Raw genomic sequence first — 20,406 nt, forward strand, 5'->3', positions numbered from 1 at the left:
ATTGCTGGGTGAGTCGTTAAACAACAACTACACACAGTCTGTGTGAAATAGTGTCATAAGACTTTGAACTCCGTGTAGTTCGATTTGTTACCCGTGAGAGTGCCAACCCCTTCCTCTCCTGAATACCGAATACCATCTAAGTTTTCACTCATTGCACAAACACAGATCTCAAAAGCATTGAGAAAAGGGTGCGATTTGAGGTTTAATTACTGAAAAAGGTATTAAACAAATAAAATACATGGAGGAACATTTTACTGTTTTATAAATGTTTAATCCAAGGACCTGAGTTCCGAATTCCCTCTAAATAGACACCAGAATCCCATGTACAAAACGGGGGTTGGCAGCCTCATCCCTGCGTCATAATATCAACCGTTTAACTTCTTATAAACAACGATTAAGTGAATGAAAAAATAGTTTTGGAAAGAAGCCAGTGTCGTCTGCTTGCAGCCAATGTCACGTGATCTCGTGCAAGAACTCGTCGGGAGATAAAAATATGTTGATGTGTCACGGAGGGCACTCCGGCAGAGTTTCATCCCAAATCGATGTCCAGTCTCTCTACGGAACTGTGAGTAGCTGATTTTATGTGCAACAGGGAAATAGTCCGGCTACCGGTCGTTGATAACAGTTTATCACGTTTCAAACATGCAGCACAATACTGACGGCAGCGCTGCTGAATGAGTGGGTGATTTGTCCCGATTTGGGTTAAAAAACTTAGCATGACTGGTGAAAGATCTATCGTCCATGTTTAACGAACCGTTGACGAGTGGTCATATTATGCCTCATCAGTTGACTATGTGGGCTGCCTTGTGATCTGTGTGTGCAGTCCCCACTGGTAAATCTACACAGTGACAATCGTAGTGATGATCTCACGGGTGTATGATTACAAAGTGTTTCGCTCTATTTCCGCGAGTGTCCCTTATAAACATCTATCTGCAGTACATGTTTACTCAACATCATGATGTGTTGATGGTTCAAGATGTGATTTTCATTTTTTGTATAGCTTTTTTTAGCATTTTTTATTTGCCATGTTAAAGTATGCCCATGATGTCAATCACTGGATTGTCTGGTCCAAACTCGATTATTTACAGACCGCCGTCATATAGCTGGAATAGTGCTGATTGTGGCGTTAAACAAACAAACAAAAGAAAAATTAAAGTATGATTAAATGCTTTACAAACCCGCACACAAATATTTCAAAGTGCTTACAGTCCGCATGAAGTCACTGTTGTGCGTATATACAGTTCCTGGAGCTTCAGGCAGTCAATATCTCTTTCTCTTGTAGGAGTGTACTGTGTAATAATGTCCATTAGTGGTTTGAACAAATATTGACTCATGACATCATTTTCAAATGATAATTGTTATCCTATTATTATTACTTCGTACTGTTATCAGCACTGGTATGGGCTTATCTGTGCTCACACTTTTATGATTGTTTTGGGTTAAAAAACTTAGCATGACTGGTGAAAGATCTGTCGTCTATGTTTAACGAACTGTTGATCCTTTTATGCCCCAGGGAATATCAAGTTTAGCCAACAATATCGCCTACATTAGTTGCCTATCTCGACCGATTGAGCTGCGGCATCACAGCAACGGCCATGGTAACCCGTGCACGTGAGTTCCGTGCAAATTGAAATGCACATGCGGTCCCTCATTTCTTGCCCTATAAAAATCCACCCAGATCGGATAACATTCATTCGCTATTGAATTGCTACCACATGCCAAGATTGACAAGAAATCAGCGACACCAGGCCCTTGGACGATTGCAAGCTGGACAAACCGCCCGACAAGTGGTCAATACATTTCAAGTTCACGTAAGGACCATATACAGGCTCTAGCAACGGTACCAGACCACCAACACTACATATGACCGACCACGTAGTGGAAGACCAAGGGTCACCACCCGACGTCAGTATCGTCAGATTGTGCGACAGCATCTTCAAGATCGCTTTGTTACTGCTGCGGAAACTGCTCGATTGACCATGGGTACACACCAGCGACACATTAGTGCGGACACCGTGCGTCGACGATTGACGAGCAGATACCTCCACTGTCACAGGCCACACCGAGGACCCATTCTGACACCACGTCATAGCCGGGATCGTCTTCAGTTGGCAACACAGCACCAGCATTGGCGCCACAAGCAGTGGAGAAGAGTCCTCTTCTCAGACGAAAGCCGTTACTGTATCTCAACAGCAGATAAAAGGGAGAGAGAGAGTCTGGCGACGCCTTGGGGAACGTTATTCGGATGCTTGTGATGTTGAGAGAGAATCTAGGGGTGGTCCGAGCATCATGCTGTGGGGTGGAATTGGTATTGCACGGAGGGTCGGCCCTCTGGTCTTCCAGAACATCGGTCCTAGGTCAGGCAATGGTGTCAAAGCAGCTCGGTAAATTGATCAATTCTTGAGACCACACGCCATACCTCATTTGGCACGTCACCGGAACCAGTTTCAGCATGATAACACCCGTGCCCACACTGCGAGAGCAACAAGAGACTTCCTCCAGCAGAATGGCATCAGAACCATGCAGTGGCCTGCCCACAGTCCCGATTTAAATCCATTGAGCACCTGTGGGACGAGATTCCAAGACGGCTGAATGACGTCCGACCAAGGCCGACAACTGCAGCTGAACTGCGTCAGGCGTTCCTCAGAGTGTGGGCTCAAGTGCCTATGGCCTTCATGCACCGCCTCATCCATTCCATGTAGCGACGTTGCACGGCAGTCAAATGCAAATGGCGGACACACGAGATACTGACTTTGAATGCCATCTTCTCAGAGACAAGTGTTGTGTTTCACTTTAAGAACATTTGACACTTTAATTTCAACCTTGATGATCAGTTTTGCCAAGTTTCATCTTTTTAATATGTCTCAAAGTAGTTGGTTGGTTGGGTTTTTTCCGCCGCACTCAGCAATATTCCAGCTATATGACGGCGGTCTGTAAATAATCGAGTCTGGACCAGACAATCCAGTGATTAATATCATGAGCATCGATCCACGCAATTGGGGTCGATGACATGCATCAACCAAGTCAGCGATCCTGACCACCCGATCCCGTTAGTCGCCTTTTACGACAAGCATAGTCGCCTTTTACAGCAAGCGCGGGTTGCTGAAGACCTATTTTTTCTATCCCGGATGCTTACAGTGTTTGGACAAATAAGGTTTCTCATATATCTATCCATGGTGACGTTCCTTTTGAGGTTCAGTATATCTGTGTAGTCACCAGTTGGTGAGAAATGATCATTGCTGTGTATCTCCACAGTGGCTGTGTATTCAACTACGGATTGCGCAGTCATCATGAGGGTTTCATGTGGGTCACAAAGTTACTGTGTCATGAGTGTTGGATTACAAAGTTATACCGCTCCATTGTTTTGAGTGTTTCATCGTGATCACAAAACTCTATCTGCCGTATATGTTTACTCAGTATCATGTTGCGTTGATGGTTCCAGATGTGATTTTCATTTTTTTTGTATGGCCTGGTTTCGGCATTTATTTGCCATCTGAAAAAAGTATGATTTAACGCTAAACAAACCGGTACACAACTATACTCAACAACAAAAGTTCCTGTGACACCAATATTTTAGTATATTTTTCAAACAAGTAAAGTTTGGTTTTCAATATTGTGGTACATGTATGGAATCAAGTCACAAAAACGCAACTGCTACAGAAAAGCATGCAAAAGTTGACTTTTATGCAAGCCCCAAGCGTTTCATTACCCAAGAATGGGTATAAAAAGATGTGCGTTAACGGGATTCCATATGCATCGTTTAGCATCGTGCTGACAACAACCACTCAGAAAAACAACAAAATTACGCAATTATTCAACATTACGAAATGCTACGCCTGTCCGAAAATGAGCGTCTGCGAGCCATTGGTATGCTTGAAGCAGGATCGAGTCAACGTGATGTTGCAAGACAATTTAACGTCCACAGAAACACCATTTGGTGTATATGGCAATGTTGGCAACAGACGAATGCAGTCAGAGACCATCCCCGGAGTGGCAGGCCACGCGTAACCAATAATCGACAAGACAACTGGATTCGAACAACACACCTACTAAATCGATTCCAGCCAGCAACAGTGACATTCTGGCATCCCTGGCCTTCGACGAATATCTTCACAAACCGTACGTCTGCACCACCTCAGATGTGCAGGGATTGTCGCCAGAAGACAGAAGACGTCTACAGTGGTGCAGACAGCGTCTACGCTGGGCGGCCATGCAGTTGGGACAAGTTCTAATCACATGGGCATTCTGGAGTTTGTCCTTAATCTGCATCCCTAAGTACGTACAGGCCTGACCTGATGATGATGATGATGATGATGATGATGATGATGATGATGATGATGATTATTATTATTATTTTTAGTGGTACAATATTATATTTGTTGACACTAATGTGTTTGTTTTTGTTATTAAGGCCACACTTATTTATTGCTTTGATCCAAACATTAAATAAACATTAAAAAAGAATTGTGTGTTGATGTTGTTGCTGTTGTTGTTTTTTATGACGGATGTCTGTAAATACTCAAGTCTTGACCAGACGATCCAGTGATTGACATCCTGAGCATTGATCAACGCAATTGAGATACGTTTAATTATTATTTTACTCCTGCAATGAATTTGCAGTCTATTCCCATGTCCTTGTGCATTTTTTCATGACCCTCCTCGTTGTGTTAAAAGATGTCCTCTTTTGTATGACCCACCCCTAGAGACTGTCATATTTAATGGTGACCCTCCCAGATTCCCTCTGATACACCCACCCCTTTATTATATGTCCGATCCTTATTGATTAGCAGAAGTAACTCTAACAGCATCACCATTAAACCGTTTCTGGAAAACATGGTTCGTTCCAGTTGAAACATGGCAAAATTGGCAAAACATTGTTCAAAATGCAAAATGGTCAGTTCATATTTTCCTATATTCAGAGGTAATTTAACATTGCAGTTTAACATTGTATTCGATGCAGTAATGTAAACCTCTTGATTAACCAGTTATGACCAAACAGCAAGTCACCTCCACAAAGCCACAACATAAGCTGTATGTAACATGAATTGGGACATCGTTACTTGAATATTGGTTCTGCGGACATTTGCAGCCCACTTGGGCCAAATATTGGCTTCTGAGCGGGTCGAGATAAATCATTGGTTTGAGTTTCGTTATTGCTTTAAGATTAATGCGTTTCTTGTCTCTATAAATTATTAAAAAATAATCTTCACTTCTGTGGGATTAACTGTTCATTGAAGAACCTTTCTATCCTGAATTCCATTCATTGTTTTCCATTGAAAGCAGGTGGGGCAATTGTATCAAGTTCTAAGACTTGAAACTCAAATATGGGATCTGAAACCCCAAACAGGTAAGTAAATTCATTACTTCAGATATATCGTTTTCTAGATAACCAGTAGGAATCAAAATATTCCCGAGTGTCTCTTTACATCTTCACTAGTTAAGTTTTATTTATCTATTTATGTGAGCTTATGTACCACTGGTACTATTATATTAGCTCACATAAATCTAAGGTTCAGAGAAACCATTTCGGATAAAGGTTTTTACAAAATCATTTTAGGCATTTGAAAATTTGTGAGGGGGATCTTCTATAGAACAAAAATATAAAGGACAAGGTAGGATAAGGGCCCGCTTCAGCCAACAGAGTCTGCACAATTTAAGAAATGAGCAAATTCTTCAGAAATCGTTAAGACAAAGGTTTCAGATGTGTTTATAGGAATTAGAACTAGACTTTGTTCATTTGTGTGAGTGTTTGTTTCGGAATTATAGCAACACCATGTATATGGGTAAGGCTATAATACATCGAAAAAACTGATTTTAGAATTTTGGTGAGGTGTTGTTTCTGATATTTGACCTTGTACAAGTCTTTTACCCTTGTTTTGTAGGAGATTTAGCTAAAATCAGTACAAACATATGGTGCACAGTTTATGACGGGTCACAAACTTTCTATTGAACTAAACAACTTTTTCACTCAATTTAGTGATACTTTGTGATAGTATTTGACAATGCCCTAACTTACAAGTGTAAGAAGTAAAATATGCTTGATGTCACCCTTTACAACATGTCTGAAGTTATCGACAGTTTTGTAAATTCTGGGGTGTTTTGGCTGCAAACACACTAAAACAAAAGTTTCAAATCCACTTCACTGTCAGCTATACATAATTAGTTGTTCCATAAAAGCACCAACAGCCTATGGCGTCTTTCCAAACATCAATCAACTAGAGACAGATAATGAGTACTGCTGGTGTGATAGAGGTAATATTCTTAACAATGACAACTATTGTTTTAATAATTCTTACAAGTCCTCTACTTCTATAACATCATTGCCTGCCAGAGGGATAGACGGGTTCTGTCATTAGTACACTCCCTGTATAGCCGACAGTGATTCCTATAAACTATTGTACAAATTCCATCCTATTATGATACTGCTTCGTATCCTAAGGAGATGACTTCCAGTGAATCTCTTTCAGAAGGCTTGAAAATCATGCAGTGGATTAATCAATAATGTGAATTACATTTATACTGCGAATATTCCTATTAATTAAACTGACGTCCAAAAGAAACTTTACCAGAGTTTGAAATCACTCTTGCTCAAAAACAACAAAACATACATGCATGAAGTAAAGTGTATTGAGAAGATCAATATATCAACATGATCAACACTGAAAATGACAATCATACCGCGACCGAGAATGACGTCAGAGCCCCCCAAAGTTGGGTTTGGTACAAAACTCGAGCTTTCAGAATCATGGACAATAGGCAGAGTACATAAACAATCGCTCACGTTCAATAACAAGTCATTAGTTTTTTGTGTGACCACCAAATGCCTCAATACACGCAAAAACTCTTCTACGCACAGAAAAAGTCAGTCGTCTGATGAGGTCACGTGGGATTTGACGCCATTCTTCTTGGAGGGCCAAGATCAGTTCTTGCCGGTTGGCTGGAGAGTGTGGTCGTTGTCGAACACGACGATCCATCAAGTCCCAGAGGTGTTCTATGGGGGACATGTCGGGTGAGCGTGCAGGCCACGGCAGGGCGTTGACGTTGGTGGCTGCGAGGAAGTTAGAGACAATTCTGGCTGTATGGGCTCTAGCGTTGTCATGCTGTTAAATTACACCACGTGGCTGCTATTGGAGAAATGGTAGGACAACTGGACGAAGAATGTTATCCATGTAACGCTGAGCTGTCAAGTTTCCGTCAACGATGACCAGCGGTGTCCTCTCCTGCCCACAGATCCCTCCCCACAGCATGACACTCCCTCCACCATATAGTACGACCTCCTGCACGCAACACGCCGCCGTTCGTTCACCCCTTCGGCGATAAACACGTTGTCTTCCATCAGCCCTAAACATACAGAATCGACTTTCGTCAGTGAAGACAACCCTCTGCCAGTCACGTCGTTGCCAACGTCGTACAGTCCGTGCCCATCTCAATCGCAGACGACGATGTTGCGCTGTCAATAGCTGTCCTCTGTATGGTCTAAAAGCCCTGATTCCATGAGCCCTGAGTCTCCTGGCCACTGTCTGTCGACTAACTCTGTGACCTAAGGCATGTGTCGCCGATGACGTCACTGTCAGGAAGCGATTTCGGAGGTGCAAGGTACGCAAGTACCGGTCATCAGGGGGCGTGGTCACCCTGGGTCTGTTTGTTCTTGGCATGTCAGCGGTCCGCCCTGTCTGTCTGTAACGTTGCATCAAGTTGGTAACGGCAACACGGGAGCAACCGAAGGTTCGTGCAATATGGGCGTGGGTGGCTCCCATCTGTACCATACCCAAGGCTCGTTCACGTTGTTTGACTGTGAGTCGTGGCATTTCTTTTGTGTTTTTTTATCACTGTGGACGTTTGACTTGCCGTTACAATCGTTTTATACCCTTATCCGCACGTGCATTTGCAGTTGTCCGTGGTGCACGTTTTTTCACTTTTTCGCGTGTTATCTCGCAAACATGTAACAGACGATTAACATTTTCTGCATACACTATTGTTGTATTTAGGTTATGTGTTTTAGATATAGACTTCATCGGGAAAAAAATTATACTTTGTCTGAAATTTATATTTTAAGTTGGTAAAGTTTCTTTTCAAAGTCAGTTTATTTCCTTGGACCTTTTTGGGAGATAATTTTGCTTAAAATTCACATCCAGTCTTTCTTTTTTCCGGGTTTGACGTAATTTCCGGTCTAAATGACGTTATTTCCTCCCTTTGACGTCACCTCCGGATCTAGTGGCGTCACTTACCATCTCATTTCTCTTCTGAAAGCCACATCGTATCCAGTCAGTCTGTTATCAATATCTAACTGTATATATATATAATATATATATATATATATATATATATATGTGTGTGTGTGGGTGTGGGTGTGGGTGTGTGTGGGGGGGTGGGGGGGGGGGTGGGGGGTGTTTGTGTACTTTATGTTCCACACAGTATCTAATGAATAATAGGTGTACTTACCTTCTGTTGCTGCTGGTAAAAATCAGCAGCCATGGGTATAGTAACGTCTATGTCTCCTTGTCCACATCATCATCTCAACTGGATAAACTTATGCCATCTGGCGATGTTTTTCCATCAGTAGAGAAAATGATGGTGCAGTCTCTTACTTCTTTTTTCCGAATTACTTTGTCTTGGAGACACCATGGAGGAAACTCGTAAGCGAAGAGGCGTGTCCAGCCCAGGACTGGGTGTCAAGCTGAAACACCATCGGATCCGGTTCCAAACTGTCATTAACTGGAAGCTGATGGTTTAGGAAGGTTGCAAACAGACCAGGTACGGAGATGAAAGATTTGTTGAGGACCTTTCAAATTTCTGTGGAATTCATCTCCGGCTCCATGAACACTGGAGGATAGAAACCTGTGCTGTTGTCTGTGTCTTGGAGTTACAGAATGGCCCGTTTGTCCAATAAAGTCTTGATAGCGAGATCAGTTGCCGTTAACCTGCCTACTTCCAGGTGGAATCGGCGACCCATAGAGTCAGGACACAAGAAATGGACGGTTACGCAAGTGTAATGTGTATCCTTGTGAGATCCAGTGGAAGGACGTAATTAGTCTCCAGTTGTCTGCGTAGAACAAAACCAGCCAACCTCTGGACCCAGAGTCATATTTGCGGTGAAATGTGGTCCATAGATATAGCCAGGTCGACAGGGTCGGTGATGGTAATAGGAGCAGGAGTAGAGTAATCTACGATCCTCTCGACCTCCGGACTTGAAACCTCTTCAGCCAGAATCGATGTTTGGTATCAGACTGCCGAAAAGATTCAGGAAGGTGCTGTGAATGGTCTGTTCTCCGAAAGGCTTGAAACGATTCCATGCCCAGGGAATAAACTTTTATTCTGGCAGGTTCACGGACGGAAACGTCTTGGGAGTGTTCACGTGGTCGTTTAGGGGGGAACGATGAACCATGGAGGCCTTAGAACCGTTCGGCCGTATCGTTTCTGACCTCATCTATGATCTTTCCAAGTGGATTGTTAAATATCCTGTGGACCGTGATCGCCATCTTCTTGGCCTGAGTGAAGATAGCCATTGATCCGATTTATGCTAAAAGATATTGCCAATGAATCCAGAAGAATTGTGAGGATGTTGAGACATGGAACCTTCTGTGTATAGCTTGGCCACTGAAGAGTCTGTTGGATGTGTTGGGAAGAAACAGGGACATTGCAACCTGCGTATTTCAGCATCTGAGGAGGAATAGTCTGTTCCGTACAGTGTTGAGGTATAAGTATAACATGGTGGAGCGACTCAATCATATCCACGAAAGAGAGAGGAGACCATTATCCATCCCCATATTCAGATCTGAGTATTTAGGGGCGTAGGAGACCTCCAGCCGCCAGCCGTGTTGATGTTGTTAATTCAAGTACTCAAGAACATCCACATATTCTCCAAGCGGGACGTCATCTAAATTCGTCCATGTTTCAGACAGGATGATTACATGGTGGTGGCACGCTGCTGGCTGTGGCAGAAATCCGTGACGCAGAAGCTTCATACGGTAATGGCGATGCCATGTTGATGAGTAGGAACCCGTGCAGGAACCGAACAGTGGTCGAGATGACCCTGTAACAGCTGGTATGTCATGGTTCCCGAGTGGAGGCTCAGAAGAACACGTGCTTGATGTGGTTTTCAATCTTCTAACTTTTAACGGTTCGTCCGAACAGTCATGAGGACCATGCGGAGACCGTGTTGGGCGAACGTCCTGTAGGGGTAAGGCAGGCGTTTGGCTGATGAAGTCGACATGCCCCTTTCATCGTGGCCTTGTTGAATTCCTTAAGCTTCGTAAAGGCAGAGTGCAAAGCTCACAATGGTTACGAGCTGTTAAAATCTCTGCACTTCCAACAGGAAGCATGAGGGTCCCCAGACGCTATGGTCGGCAACACTTCTGACACATAAATAGAGACACCATAGCGACTCACACAAAACACCAACCAATACTCACGCCATAAAAGCCCCAATAAACAGCTAAATGAACGACTTAAAAAAGTAGTAAGAGTGTAATAAACTATTTAAACTGAAAACGAACTACAATTCGTGTGACTTCATAACCATCTGCTGAAGTGGGAGCAGCTAAGAAGTAGGAGTGACTAGCACACAGAGGAAAGAAGTTAGGATTTCCTTGCCTTTGAACAAGGAAGTGCTCAAGGCTGTTGGCGCTCTTATGGTAACAACTAATGGTGTATTGTTGACTTCTGTTGAAAATCAGAAAATTTGATTTAAGTGTGATTGCAACCAAAATAAGGATTTATGGCAAAGATGTAATACAGGTAGAGGATTCGTAAGTCCAGTTAATATTCAGGGGAGGTTGTTGAGAGGGGTCACTTTTTCATTTGTAACCCAGTTTTTATCACAGCTGGAAACAGCCGTAAAGAAACCCTTATTAATTTTCGAGAAGCATTGCAACTGACACCATACCTACACAAGCATAGAATAAAAAAAGTAATGAACCTATCTCCCGATTTATACATGTTCGGTCCGTGTTACCTGAAACAAATTTTGTTTATAGTTTGCCATGGGAAATTGTGGGAAGAGTGGGGCAGCATTTCGGGGAACAGGTGGTTATTTTTAAGGAAAAAATCTCCCCTCCCCCTCAAGTTTATGAAATAGGTAGCCCCCAAGTGCAATTGAACAACTTTTAGAATATGTGTGCGTGCGTTAGTGTGTCACGTTTACCATAGATATTTTGGCATTCTTAAAATTATTTTTTTTAAAGTATTATTTATATGCGAAAACCTGTATGTTTTCAGTACTGTGACACTCATCTGTCCTGATGTTGTACCTTTCTCAGAGAGCTACTTTGCAGGTATTTAACATCACAAACATTATTTTTTACACTGTATGATCTGTGAATGTGTTCTGTTTACAACTTTTCATTTTGACGATTGCTTTTTAGGTACTGCTTAAATAGTGCAATGCAATAACTGAGCCCAAAGTATCTCCCAGTATTTGTGAAGAATTCTTCTCAGCCAACTTTGTTGATTGCTACCTCTTCCTACCAAACAGTTTGTCATGTGATTACAAGATTAACACCGCCGTCATATAGCTGGAATATTGCTGAGTGCGGAAAAAACAAAACAAACAAAACAAGATTAACATGATGATGTAAACATAAAAATAAACGATGAAAATATCTTTATTGTCTGAAGAAATAGGCTCAATATGAGTGCTAAGTATTCACCTTTTAAATGAACCAGGCACCTTGTGTGTGTTGTACGATGCCAAAGTATGTTACACTTAGAGAATAACCAATAAGCGACGAATGGTTAAGGATTACCTACCCGAGTGAATAGATTGTGTTATTACCGAGTCTTTGGCGTGGGACTTACAACATTCATTCACCAGGGCGATATCTCCTGTGGATTACCACCTGTACCATCTCTTGGACATTTGTTAGAGGTTCACGACATGATGATTATACCCTTTATTTGTAAACAAAGCATTTTGTGATTTGTATTCTGCAGAAATATCTACCGGGCTTGTGGCTGCTATTGCAGTTGGTGCAGTGGTTACTGTAGTTATTGTCATCATGTTTGTGGAGAGCACCTGGTTTATAGTCCAACACTACCTAGAAAGAAAGACAAAAATTCTGTCCATATGGATGATTGGCCTTCAACCAGTAAGTTCACAAAGTTGTTCCTGTGTGTACATTTGATATCAGCTGAACATAAGGTGAAGCTTATGTTTGTTTGTTGTTTGAGGCTGCACTCAGCAATATTCAAGGTATACGATGGTGACCTGTAGTTTAGTCTGAACTAGTCTGAACATAACAAACCGGTGATTGACAGTATGATCAACCACAAAGACACTCCCTTTTGAGTATGATGTCACGCAAACAAACAACCGATCCATCAAGTTATAACCAGCAGAGTTTGCTGGGAACCAAATCTAACCCGGAATCCCCATACGCCATTGACAATGTGCATTCTCCATTGTTCACCCTCCAGTTTCATGGGTAATATATTTGCACCGCATCTGAAAATACGCTAAATCTATTATGTTGTCACTAAGCATGGTTTATCTCAGCAATGGTGTCTCACCAAAAAAGCTCAGAAAATCTATCGATGGACATATTGCAAATGTCCTCTTTCCTCATATCTCAGCAATTTCTGAATGCATCATTATGAAATATGATATTTAGTAAAATTGTGCTATGCAAAAGAATACTCCATACATATTGGCTATGGCCTTTGATCTTCAGGTTCCAACAAGTATTAAGTGTTTCTGCAATCTCTGGGCTTATGAAGCTGATATTTCGTGTGTATGATCCCAGAATTTGTGTCTGTAAAAGTTGATCACAAACTTTTAATCTAAGCCTTTTATTTTGGCATTCGTGTCAATCTAATATTGCAAATATTCAGATTCAGCAACAGAACCTTGCGGCTGGGTTTTTAACAGGTGTTTCTCATACATCTTAATACTCATTATATCAATCTGCTGTTGAGGTATTGATAATAGTCATGTACAACAAGGAAATTTACTCTTTTTGTGGTCATTTCTAATAATCATATTCATTTTGGTACCAGTATATGGTTTCTACATTTTGGTGTATCTTCCAAAGGAAAGGGAGTATAAAAGTTTAGATTTCACCCTTGCCGAACTAGGCTGGAATTTCTGAGCTATGTTTTGGCTGTCCTAACGAATCTATGCTTAGTCCAATCAAAAATTGCATAACGAAATTGACATCTGGTTCATAAACAACATGGCAACTGCAGCTATCAGTCGATTGCAGGATTTGCAAAGCGTGTGTAATTGGGCATCGACAGATATTTTCCAAATCTTTTCGTCTTTTCAATCGATGTGCTCAAGTTATTTGATGGACTTCGCGAGGTAAGAGATAAGTTTTATCACAATATAGATCTTGATTATCGATCAGATCATCTCGACTAGATCCTGCCATTTTGCCAAGTGCAAAAGAAGGGGTATAGAAGAGACGTCGTAATAGTCACTGGTTGCGCTACGATCGAGCCACGAAATTACAGCCTAGTTTGACCAGGGTGGAAGCTGGACTTTTAGAGAAAGTTCACCCCCTTCCCTCGGGAAGATACATTTGCTAATACTTGGCACTCAGTCAGGATCAACTGACACGTCAAAAGCACTCAAGTCCTTTCCATCTCAGTGGGAATGCTCACAGTAAACCTCTGTTCATGATCCCTATGAAAAAACGGGGTAGAATAGGTCTACAGCAACCTATGCTTGCCGTAAAAGGCGACTATGCTTGTCGAAAGAGGCGCCTAACATGATCGGGTGGTCAAGCTCGCTGTCTTAGTTGATGCAGGTTATCGTATCCCAATTGCGTGGATAGATAATCATCATGCCAATCATTGGATTGCCTGGTCAAGACATAATTATTTACAGACCGCCGTCATATAGGTGGAATATAATTTAGTGCGGCGTTAAACAACAAACAAACAAAACCCTCTGTTCATGACTTCATTGCAGGTTATGTAGAACTTGATTGAAGTATATGTCTATTTGATTACATGTAGTTGCCACCAACAGGTGTTTGCAGTGACAGCCCTGATAGCTGTGTGTATACCGCGATCCGCCTTGTTGTCGGATCTGATGGCTGCAATGTAAGTTAGAATCAGGGATTTACTTGGGTCTATCTTTTGTCGAGTCCAGGAGATTCAGTTGGTGGGGATATTGGTGGGGTGGTGTGGGGTGGGGGGCCCCAGGCGGTTGACATATGGCACGCTTCACTTGATTTCCAAATGTGTTATTATTTGTCGTATCAATGCACATGCTCAAGAGCCTTCAACCTTTGAGAAAAGTAGAATTGTCAGCTTTATGTAACATAACCTCATCAATTTTGATTTAATGTATTTGATTCATACAGCCAAACTACTTTGAGTCCCCAGGATTCACTGTGTTCATTGTTTGCATCCATTCACTATTTGTATGTGTATTAGACGCAATATTTACAATGGCTATACAAGCTATTGATAGGTAGTGTCTGCAGGGCGTATTTTATCACTAAAGAAAGAAGTGAATACACTACACTGAATTGGAGATAAACCTACTCTGTTTTTTGTTTTGTAGGTTTTGCTCTTAAAACCAAATGCGTTAGCTGGAGATTTGAAAAGTTTACAGGCTTCGAACTCTTTCGTGACAGCGAAGTGATGAGTGATGGGCATCCGTTGAGTCGAATCTTTTCTTATAGGTGGAATTCCTTGATGAATGACGATCGGGTTTTTTCCACGAATGTTTGGTTTCATTTACTTAAACCACAACGTTCATCGTAAAACTTAGGTTTGTTCTGTGTGAGCCATTACAAACTTCCAGTGCAGATACCCCGTAAGTATTATTCCGGAGATCCTCCCTTAAAGATTTGGAAAATGTAGCGATCTCTGCAATGTTTATTTCCACAGTGCACATCACTATTATGACGTCATAATGTGTTTCAAGACACGACACCTAAGGATTGTGACGTGGTACAAATGACATCACATTATGTAAAGGAGTAGCGCCAAGTGTTAAGCTGTATTTGCGTTATGACTTCCATACATTCGTTTAGCCATTGTTCACCTGTGTTTATGATATTATATGATCCCTTTTGTTGTCAAAGTGCATTCAAAGAAATATTTTCTTTCACACTGATGCTGTCAATAAAGTTATGATCTAATGTAGATTCATTTCTCCTGGCAAACCAATCAGAAAGTAGGGTTCTACAATTGATGTTATGGTAGAATAATATATTGACAAAACCCTCAGTACAACCAGTTTTATTCTTGAGACAAATGGGTATAGGACAGTTTTATGATTTTATCAACTTTTATAGCACAGTCTTGTATTTTTAGATGACAGTGAATATCCTAATAAACCCTGATTACACGTTTTGAAAATGAACAGAGGTTTATAAGGTTTCACTTCACAAGGCTTTGTGTCCGCAGTAAAAGGAAAGCATAATCATATGTGGGTTAGTGACGCTTGTAGGCTGACTCGTATGTCACATGATGCATCAGGGAGGACAACGACCTGGAAAGTAGGGGACATGTACACTACATTACACAGTTAGGTTTTCTACGCCTGTGACGGTTCACCAAAGTATTGGTGCAATGCAAGGTACATGAAAAAAGAAAGAAAGAAGGACGCGGAAAGTAGGGGACATGTACACTACATTACACAGTTAGGTTGTCTACGCCTGTGACGGTTCACCAAGGTATTGGTGCAATGCAAGGTACATGAAAAAAGAAAGAAACAAGGACGCGGAAAGTAGGGGACATGTACACTACATTACACAGATAGGTTTTCTACGCCTGTGACGGTTCACCAAGGTATTGGTGCATTGCAAGGTACATGAAAAAAGAAAGAAACAAGGACGCGGAAAGTAGGGGACATGTACACTACATTACACAGTTAGGTTTTCTACGCCTCTGACGGTTCACCAAAGTATTGGTGCAATGCAAGGTACATGAAAAAAGAAAGAAAGAAGGACGCGGAAAGTAGGGGACATGTACACTACATTACACAGTTAGGTTGTCTACGCCTGTGACGGTTCACCAAGGTATTGGTGCATTGCAAGGTACATGAAAAAAGAAAGAAAGAAGGACGCGGAAAGTAGGGGACATGTACACTACATTACATAGTTGTGTTTTCTACGCATGTAACGGTTCACCAAAGTATTGGTGCATTGCAATATTTCAATGTATTGTATTGTTAGGTCCTGTATATATTGTTATGACTTGTCACAACTTCAACATTTGGCCTTTGTGCTGATGATAAACATGCAATTTTGGCCATCTGCATATGAACCATTTATCCATGTTTCTTTAATGAACATAATACCTTAATGAACATAATACCTTAATGAACATAATACCTTAATGAACATACTTTGTGAATGTCTGTTACTTTTTTAGCATATCCTTCTTTATACTTGTGTGAACTCTCGGATCTAATATGAAACTTAAGAAAATTTTAGATGAGCTACAGTGCTCCTGTGCTCTTTTTTGTACTTTTCTCTTTTTTTCACCTGGCCAAGAATTATGTTATGTTGGTATTTTCGTCATTTCGATCACTGATACAATGGTTTTGCGAAAACATCTTAGGGACCGATAATTTTTACAGGGTTGGATGGGTCAGAGGTTTATGAGGCACTGATGTACTGAAAATAATTACCCTCTCCTAATGCTTGTTATATCTTTTGATGACCCTACCAATGTCCTTGTACATATTTACAGAATCTCCCTGAAAAGATTACTTTATATAATATTATAAAATGTCCATTTTTTCATGACCCTTCCCGATTAAGCGTATCATTTTCTCCCATAGAGACTGTCATAATTTTTAGTGTCCCTCCCCTGATTCCCTCTGACTCACCCACCTCTGTAATAAACTAACTGTACCTCAGACTGACTTTCTACAGTGTCATTTCCGCTATGTCAGCTACATGTCCCGCTGTCTCCAGCTGTTCCTCTTTCTGCTGATCCACTACCATGGAGGGGAGCAATCTTTCATCGATCACATGTCAGGGGAGACAATAAACCTGCGCAGCCCTCCCGTGGCCTGCTGCTGCGTCTGCTGCCCCAAGATAGCTGTAAATGAGTAAGCAGGAATATTTGTAACTGTAACTATTAATTCACCATCAAGCCTCTTGAGATGAACTTTTAAACTCTGTTATATTGATGGTTGGATAAAATATATTGACATGTTATTGATACTTTGACGATTACATTGTGAATTAGTTGAATTTAATGCCACTTGAGTGATATTTCAGTCATATCTCATTTGGTGGGGATAGGTGTTTAATGTAAGAAGGGGACACTTTAACCACTGCTAACCAAAAAAGGACAACCTTTTCTGGGTGGACGTCTATGTGACAACCTGACAGTAAGATTTCTCACATATCCACTCAATTCGGACATATGTATCTGTTGAGGTAACACTAAACTTCTTCATCCATTGTGTTCTGAAATAAAGCTTTGGTTGGTTTCTGATGATGACATTATACTCTTTCAGGAAGAACCTCCTCAGAATCAGGATGTCTGTTTTACAATTTGCCGTTTTAAGACCGATCTTTGTGCTTCTGGCTGCTGTGTTGTGGGCTGATGACAAATATCAGAACGGAAAGGTAAGTAAATAAGTCTTTTTCAAGATACATCTCATTCTAAGCATTGTGCTATGTTTAAGAAATATATTTCATAACTGTCATCTTGCTACCATATAATACATCACACACCCGCCATCTTTCCTGTATTTCGAAGTACGTCATACCCGCCATCTTACTATGTTTCGAAAAACGTCTCATACCGCCATCTTTCTATGTTTGAAAGAACGTCTCATACCCGCCATCCTGCTATGTTTCAAAGTACATCTCATACCCGCCACCGTGCGATATTTCAAAGCATGTCTTATACTCACCATCCTGCTATCTTTCAGTTTGTGTTGATTTGAAATAATTCACAAGCTCTTAATCAGAAAATGATTTAGACTATAAAATGATAAACATAATTAGTTGTTTTAGTTGCTCATAGGTTTCATCAAAGTGCAAATGTCTGAGACTTTAAGCTTTCCTACCACATCATGCTGACATGCCGTGATATAATTGACACATTGTTCAAAGCAGCATCAAAACAACTCACTCACTCTCTCACTCTTTCAGATGAGGCCAAACCAGGCCTCGCTATACATAACTGTGTTGAATGTTGTGTCCGCACTTACAGCCATGTACGGCATGGTCCTTGTATTCAGAGCGTCCAGAAAACACCTGAAGGAGTTCAACATTGTCCCAAAGTTCATCTGCATGCAGCTAGTGCTTGTCTTCAGCAACCTGCAGGGCATTGTCTTTAATATTCTGGCCAGTAGCAACCTTCCTCCTTGTTCACAAATACTGCCTTCTACTGCACGAGGCAATGGTAAGTCTCACATCTGGCCAACAACAACCTTCCTCCCTGTAAACCAACACTGTCTTCTTCTGGATGAGGCGATGGTAAGGTCACATCTGGCCAACAACAACCTTCCTCCCTGTAAACCAACACTGTCTTCTTCTGGATGAGGCGATGGTAAGGTCACATCTGGTCAACAACATCATCTGTACACCAATACTGTCTTTTTCTGCATGAGGCGATGGTAAGGTCTGATCTGTCCAACAACATCCTCTGTACACCAATACTGTCTTCTACTGCATGAGGCGATGGTAAGGTCTGATCTGTCCGACAACATCCTCTGTACACCAATACTGTCTTCTACTGGATGAGGCAATGGTAAGGTCTGATCTGTCCGACAACATCCTCTGTACACCAATACTGTCTTCTACTGGATGAGGCGATGGTAAGGTCTGATCTGTCCGACAACATCCTCTGTACACCAATACTGTCTTCTACTGGACGTGGTTAAGGTAAGTGTCACATCTGGCCAACAACAACCTTCCTCCCTGTAAACCAACACTGTCTTCTTCTGCATGATGCGATGGTAAGGTCACATCTGGTCAACAACAACCTTCCTACCTGTATACCTATATTGTTTTCAACTTCACAAAGCAATGGCAAGTGTGACGTCTGCTAGAAAATGTAGTTACAGTGAGATACCCATTCGCTCGTGGAAGCAGGGATGATTTCATACCCAAACGTGGTAAACATCAAAGACCTGCATCACTTCTGGCATTTCTTCACACATTGATATTATATTGTTCAAAGCTGCATGATACCCAACACGCGTACATCCTGATTTTTTAGGTAAGGTAATTATTCTTTTTAGCATATCAGGATATGTAACAGGAAGTAATAACGGGGGGGGGACGGGGTGAGGTGATCTTGATATTCTTTCAATTCAACACTGGCTCTGGGACGGAAGTATCATTAATTACTACTATTCTGTTTGCGTCAATATCCTGCAATACTGTGACCAATATATACCGTGTTCCAAAGGAGCTTATTCCATCATATTAAAATAGTAACGCCAATAATAAAATTGAAAATCATAGCAGTATCATCCGTTTGTAAACTGTAAAAGGTAAACTGACTGGAAAACAATCTTCTCAAGCTCTGTTTTCAATTTCAGTTTGGAACCACCTGATTATAATTGTGGAAATGTTCTTGCTAGCGCTGCTTGCTCGGCGCTTTTATCGCAGGATAGATGGATCACTGATCATCGCAGATGTTGATGTTATGAGCTCAGGTGACAAAGACAAAGCACAGAAGAACGAGAATTCTTCCTTGAACAATGACACCAACATATTGAAATACACCAACAGTGGAATGGAATTAGAGGAAAGCATTACTTACATGTAGATGTTGATGAGAGTGGACACAGAAACGGTTATATTGCTGATTGATGGCAAGAGAACTGTGACGCAGGATACAGGAGCGTGTGTCACAAAATGAATATTGTAACTATATTTTATCTCAGACTCACAACAGTCGTGGCACAGTCAGGGCTATGAAACTCGTTAGCTTTGGGATTCACAGCCACTACAGACACTTCTTTTCTTAATAATTTTATTCTTTTATTGCATTTATCAACATTTTACAGGAAAACAAATAACAATGACCTCCGGGTGATATGAAATAACATATATCTTTGTACATATTAATCAGCACGAGAGTGGAAACGTGTACACAGACTAACAAAATAGAGTATGACATGACGACCAGAATCTATTAAAGAGGAACATTTAGTGATCATGTAGTATTGTTGTAGAATGGTGGCATAGTTTGGTGAAACTTACTTTGAAAATAAATAATTTAAAAGTATGATAATAATGTTGATTGGATCATTGTTTCTCCGCCATGGATAACCAAGTAGTAAATGTGATTTTTAGTTTATCGCAAAGCCATATTTCAAGTTATTTCCAGATAATGTTTACCTTGCTGCAAACCCAGACTATATGAGTGATTGTTTCCATGTCTTTGGTGCAGAAACTACAACTTCTGCTATCTACAAATCCTATTTTTGACAAGAAATTATGAATTGGTAAGATATGGTGTGTGTGTTTTCTT

At 41.1% G+C, this 20,406-nt stretch overlaps 1 protein-coding gene across 1 annotated transcript; it reads left to right on the forward strand.

Moving 5' to 3' along the window:
* The first annotated feature begins 477 nt into the window (after window positions 1-477).
* On the forward strand, window positions 478-20,160 carry LOC124147964 (organic solute transporter subunit alpha-like). The gene is made up of 9 exons (XM_048399552.1): window positions 478-565; window positions 5,284-5,347; window positions 11,218-11,273; window positions 11,932-12,086; window positions 13,970-14,043; window positions 16,856-17,014; window positions 17,429-17,540; window positions 18,072-18,324; window positions 19,469-20,160. The coding sequence occupies exons 2-9, from the start codon at window positions 5,325-5,327 to the stop codon at window positions 19,696-19,698; spliced, it is 1,062 nt and encodes a 353-aa protein (XP_048255509.1). The 5' UTR covers window positions 478-565; window positions 5,284-5,324; the 3' UTR covers window positions 19,699-20,160.
* Window positions 20,161-20,406: the final 246 nt, after the last annotated feature.

This window comes from Haliotis rufescens, unplaced genomic scaffold (genome assembly GCF_023055435.1).
Source record: "Haliotis rufescens isolate VD_foot unplaced genomic scaffold, xgHalRufe1.0.p SCAF_2, whole genome shotgun sequence".
NCBI classification, from domain to species: Eukaryota; Metazoa; Mollusca; class Gastropoda; order Lepetellida; family Haliotidae; genus Haliotis; species Haliotis rufescens.

What these genes read in the sequence shown, in the direction of transcription:
- LOC124147964 (XM_048399552.1), top strand. Translation starts at nt 5,325, where the DNA reads ATGGGATCTGAAACCCCAAACAG. An exon ending in GGATCTGAAACCCCAAACAG is followed by an intron (nt 5,348 to 11,217) that starts GTAAGTAAATTC and finishes GTATGTTTTCAG; the next exon opens with TACTGTGACACTCATCTGTC. An exon ending in CCCAAGATAGCTGTAAATGA is followed by an intron (nt 17,015 to 17,428) that starts GTAAGCAGGAAT and finishes ATACTCTTTCAG; the next exon opens with GAAGAACCTCCTCAGAATCA.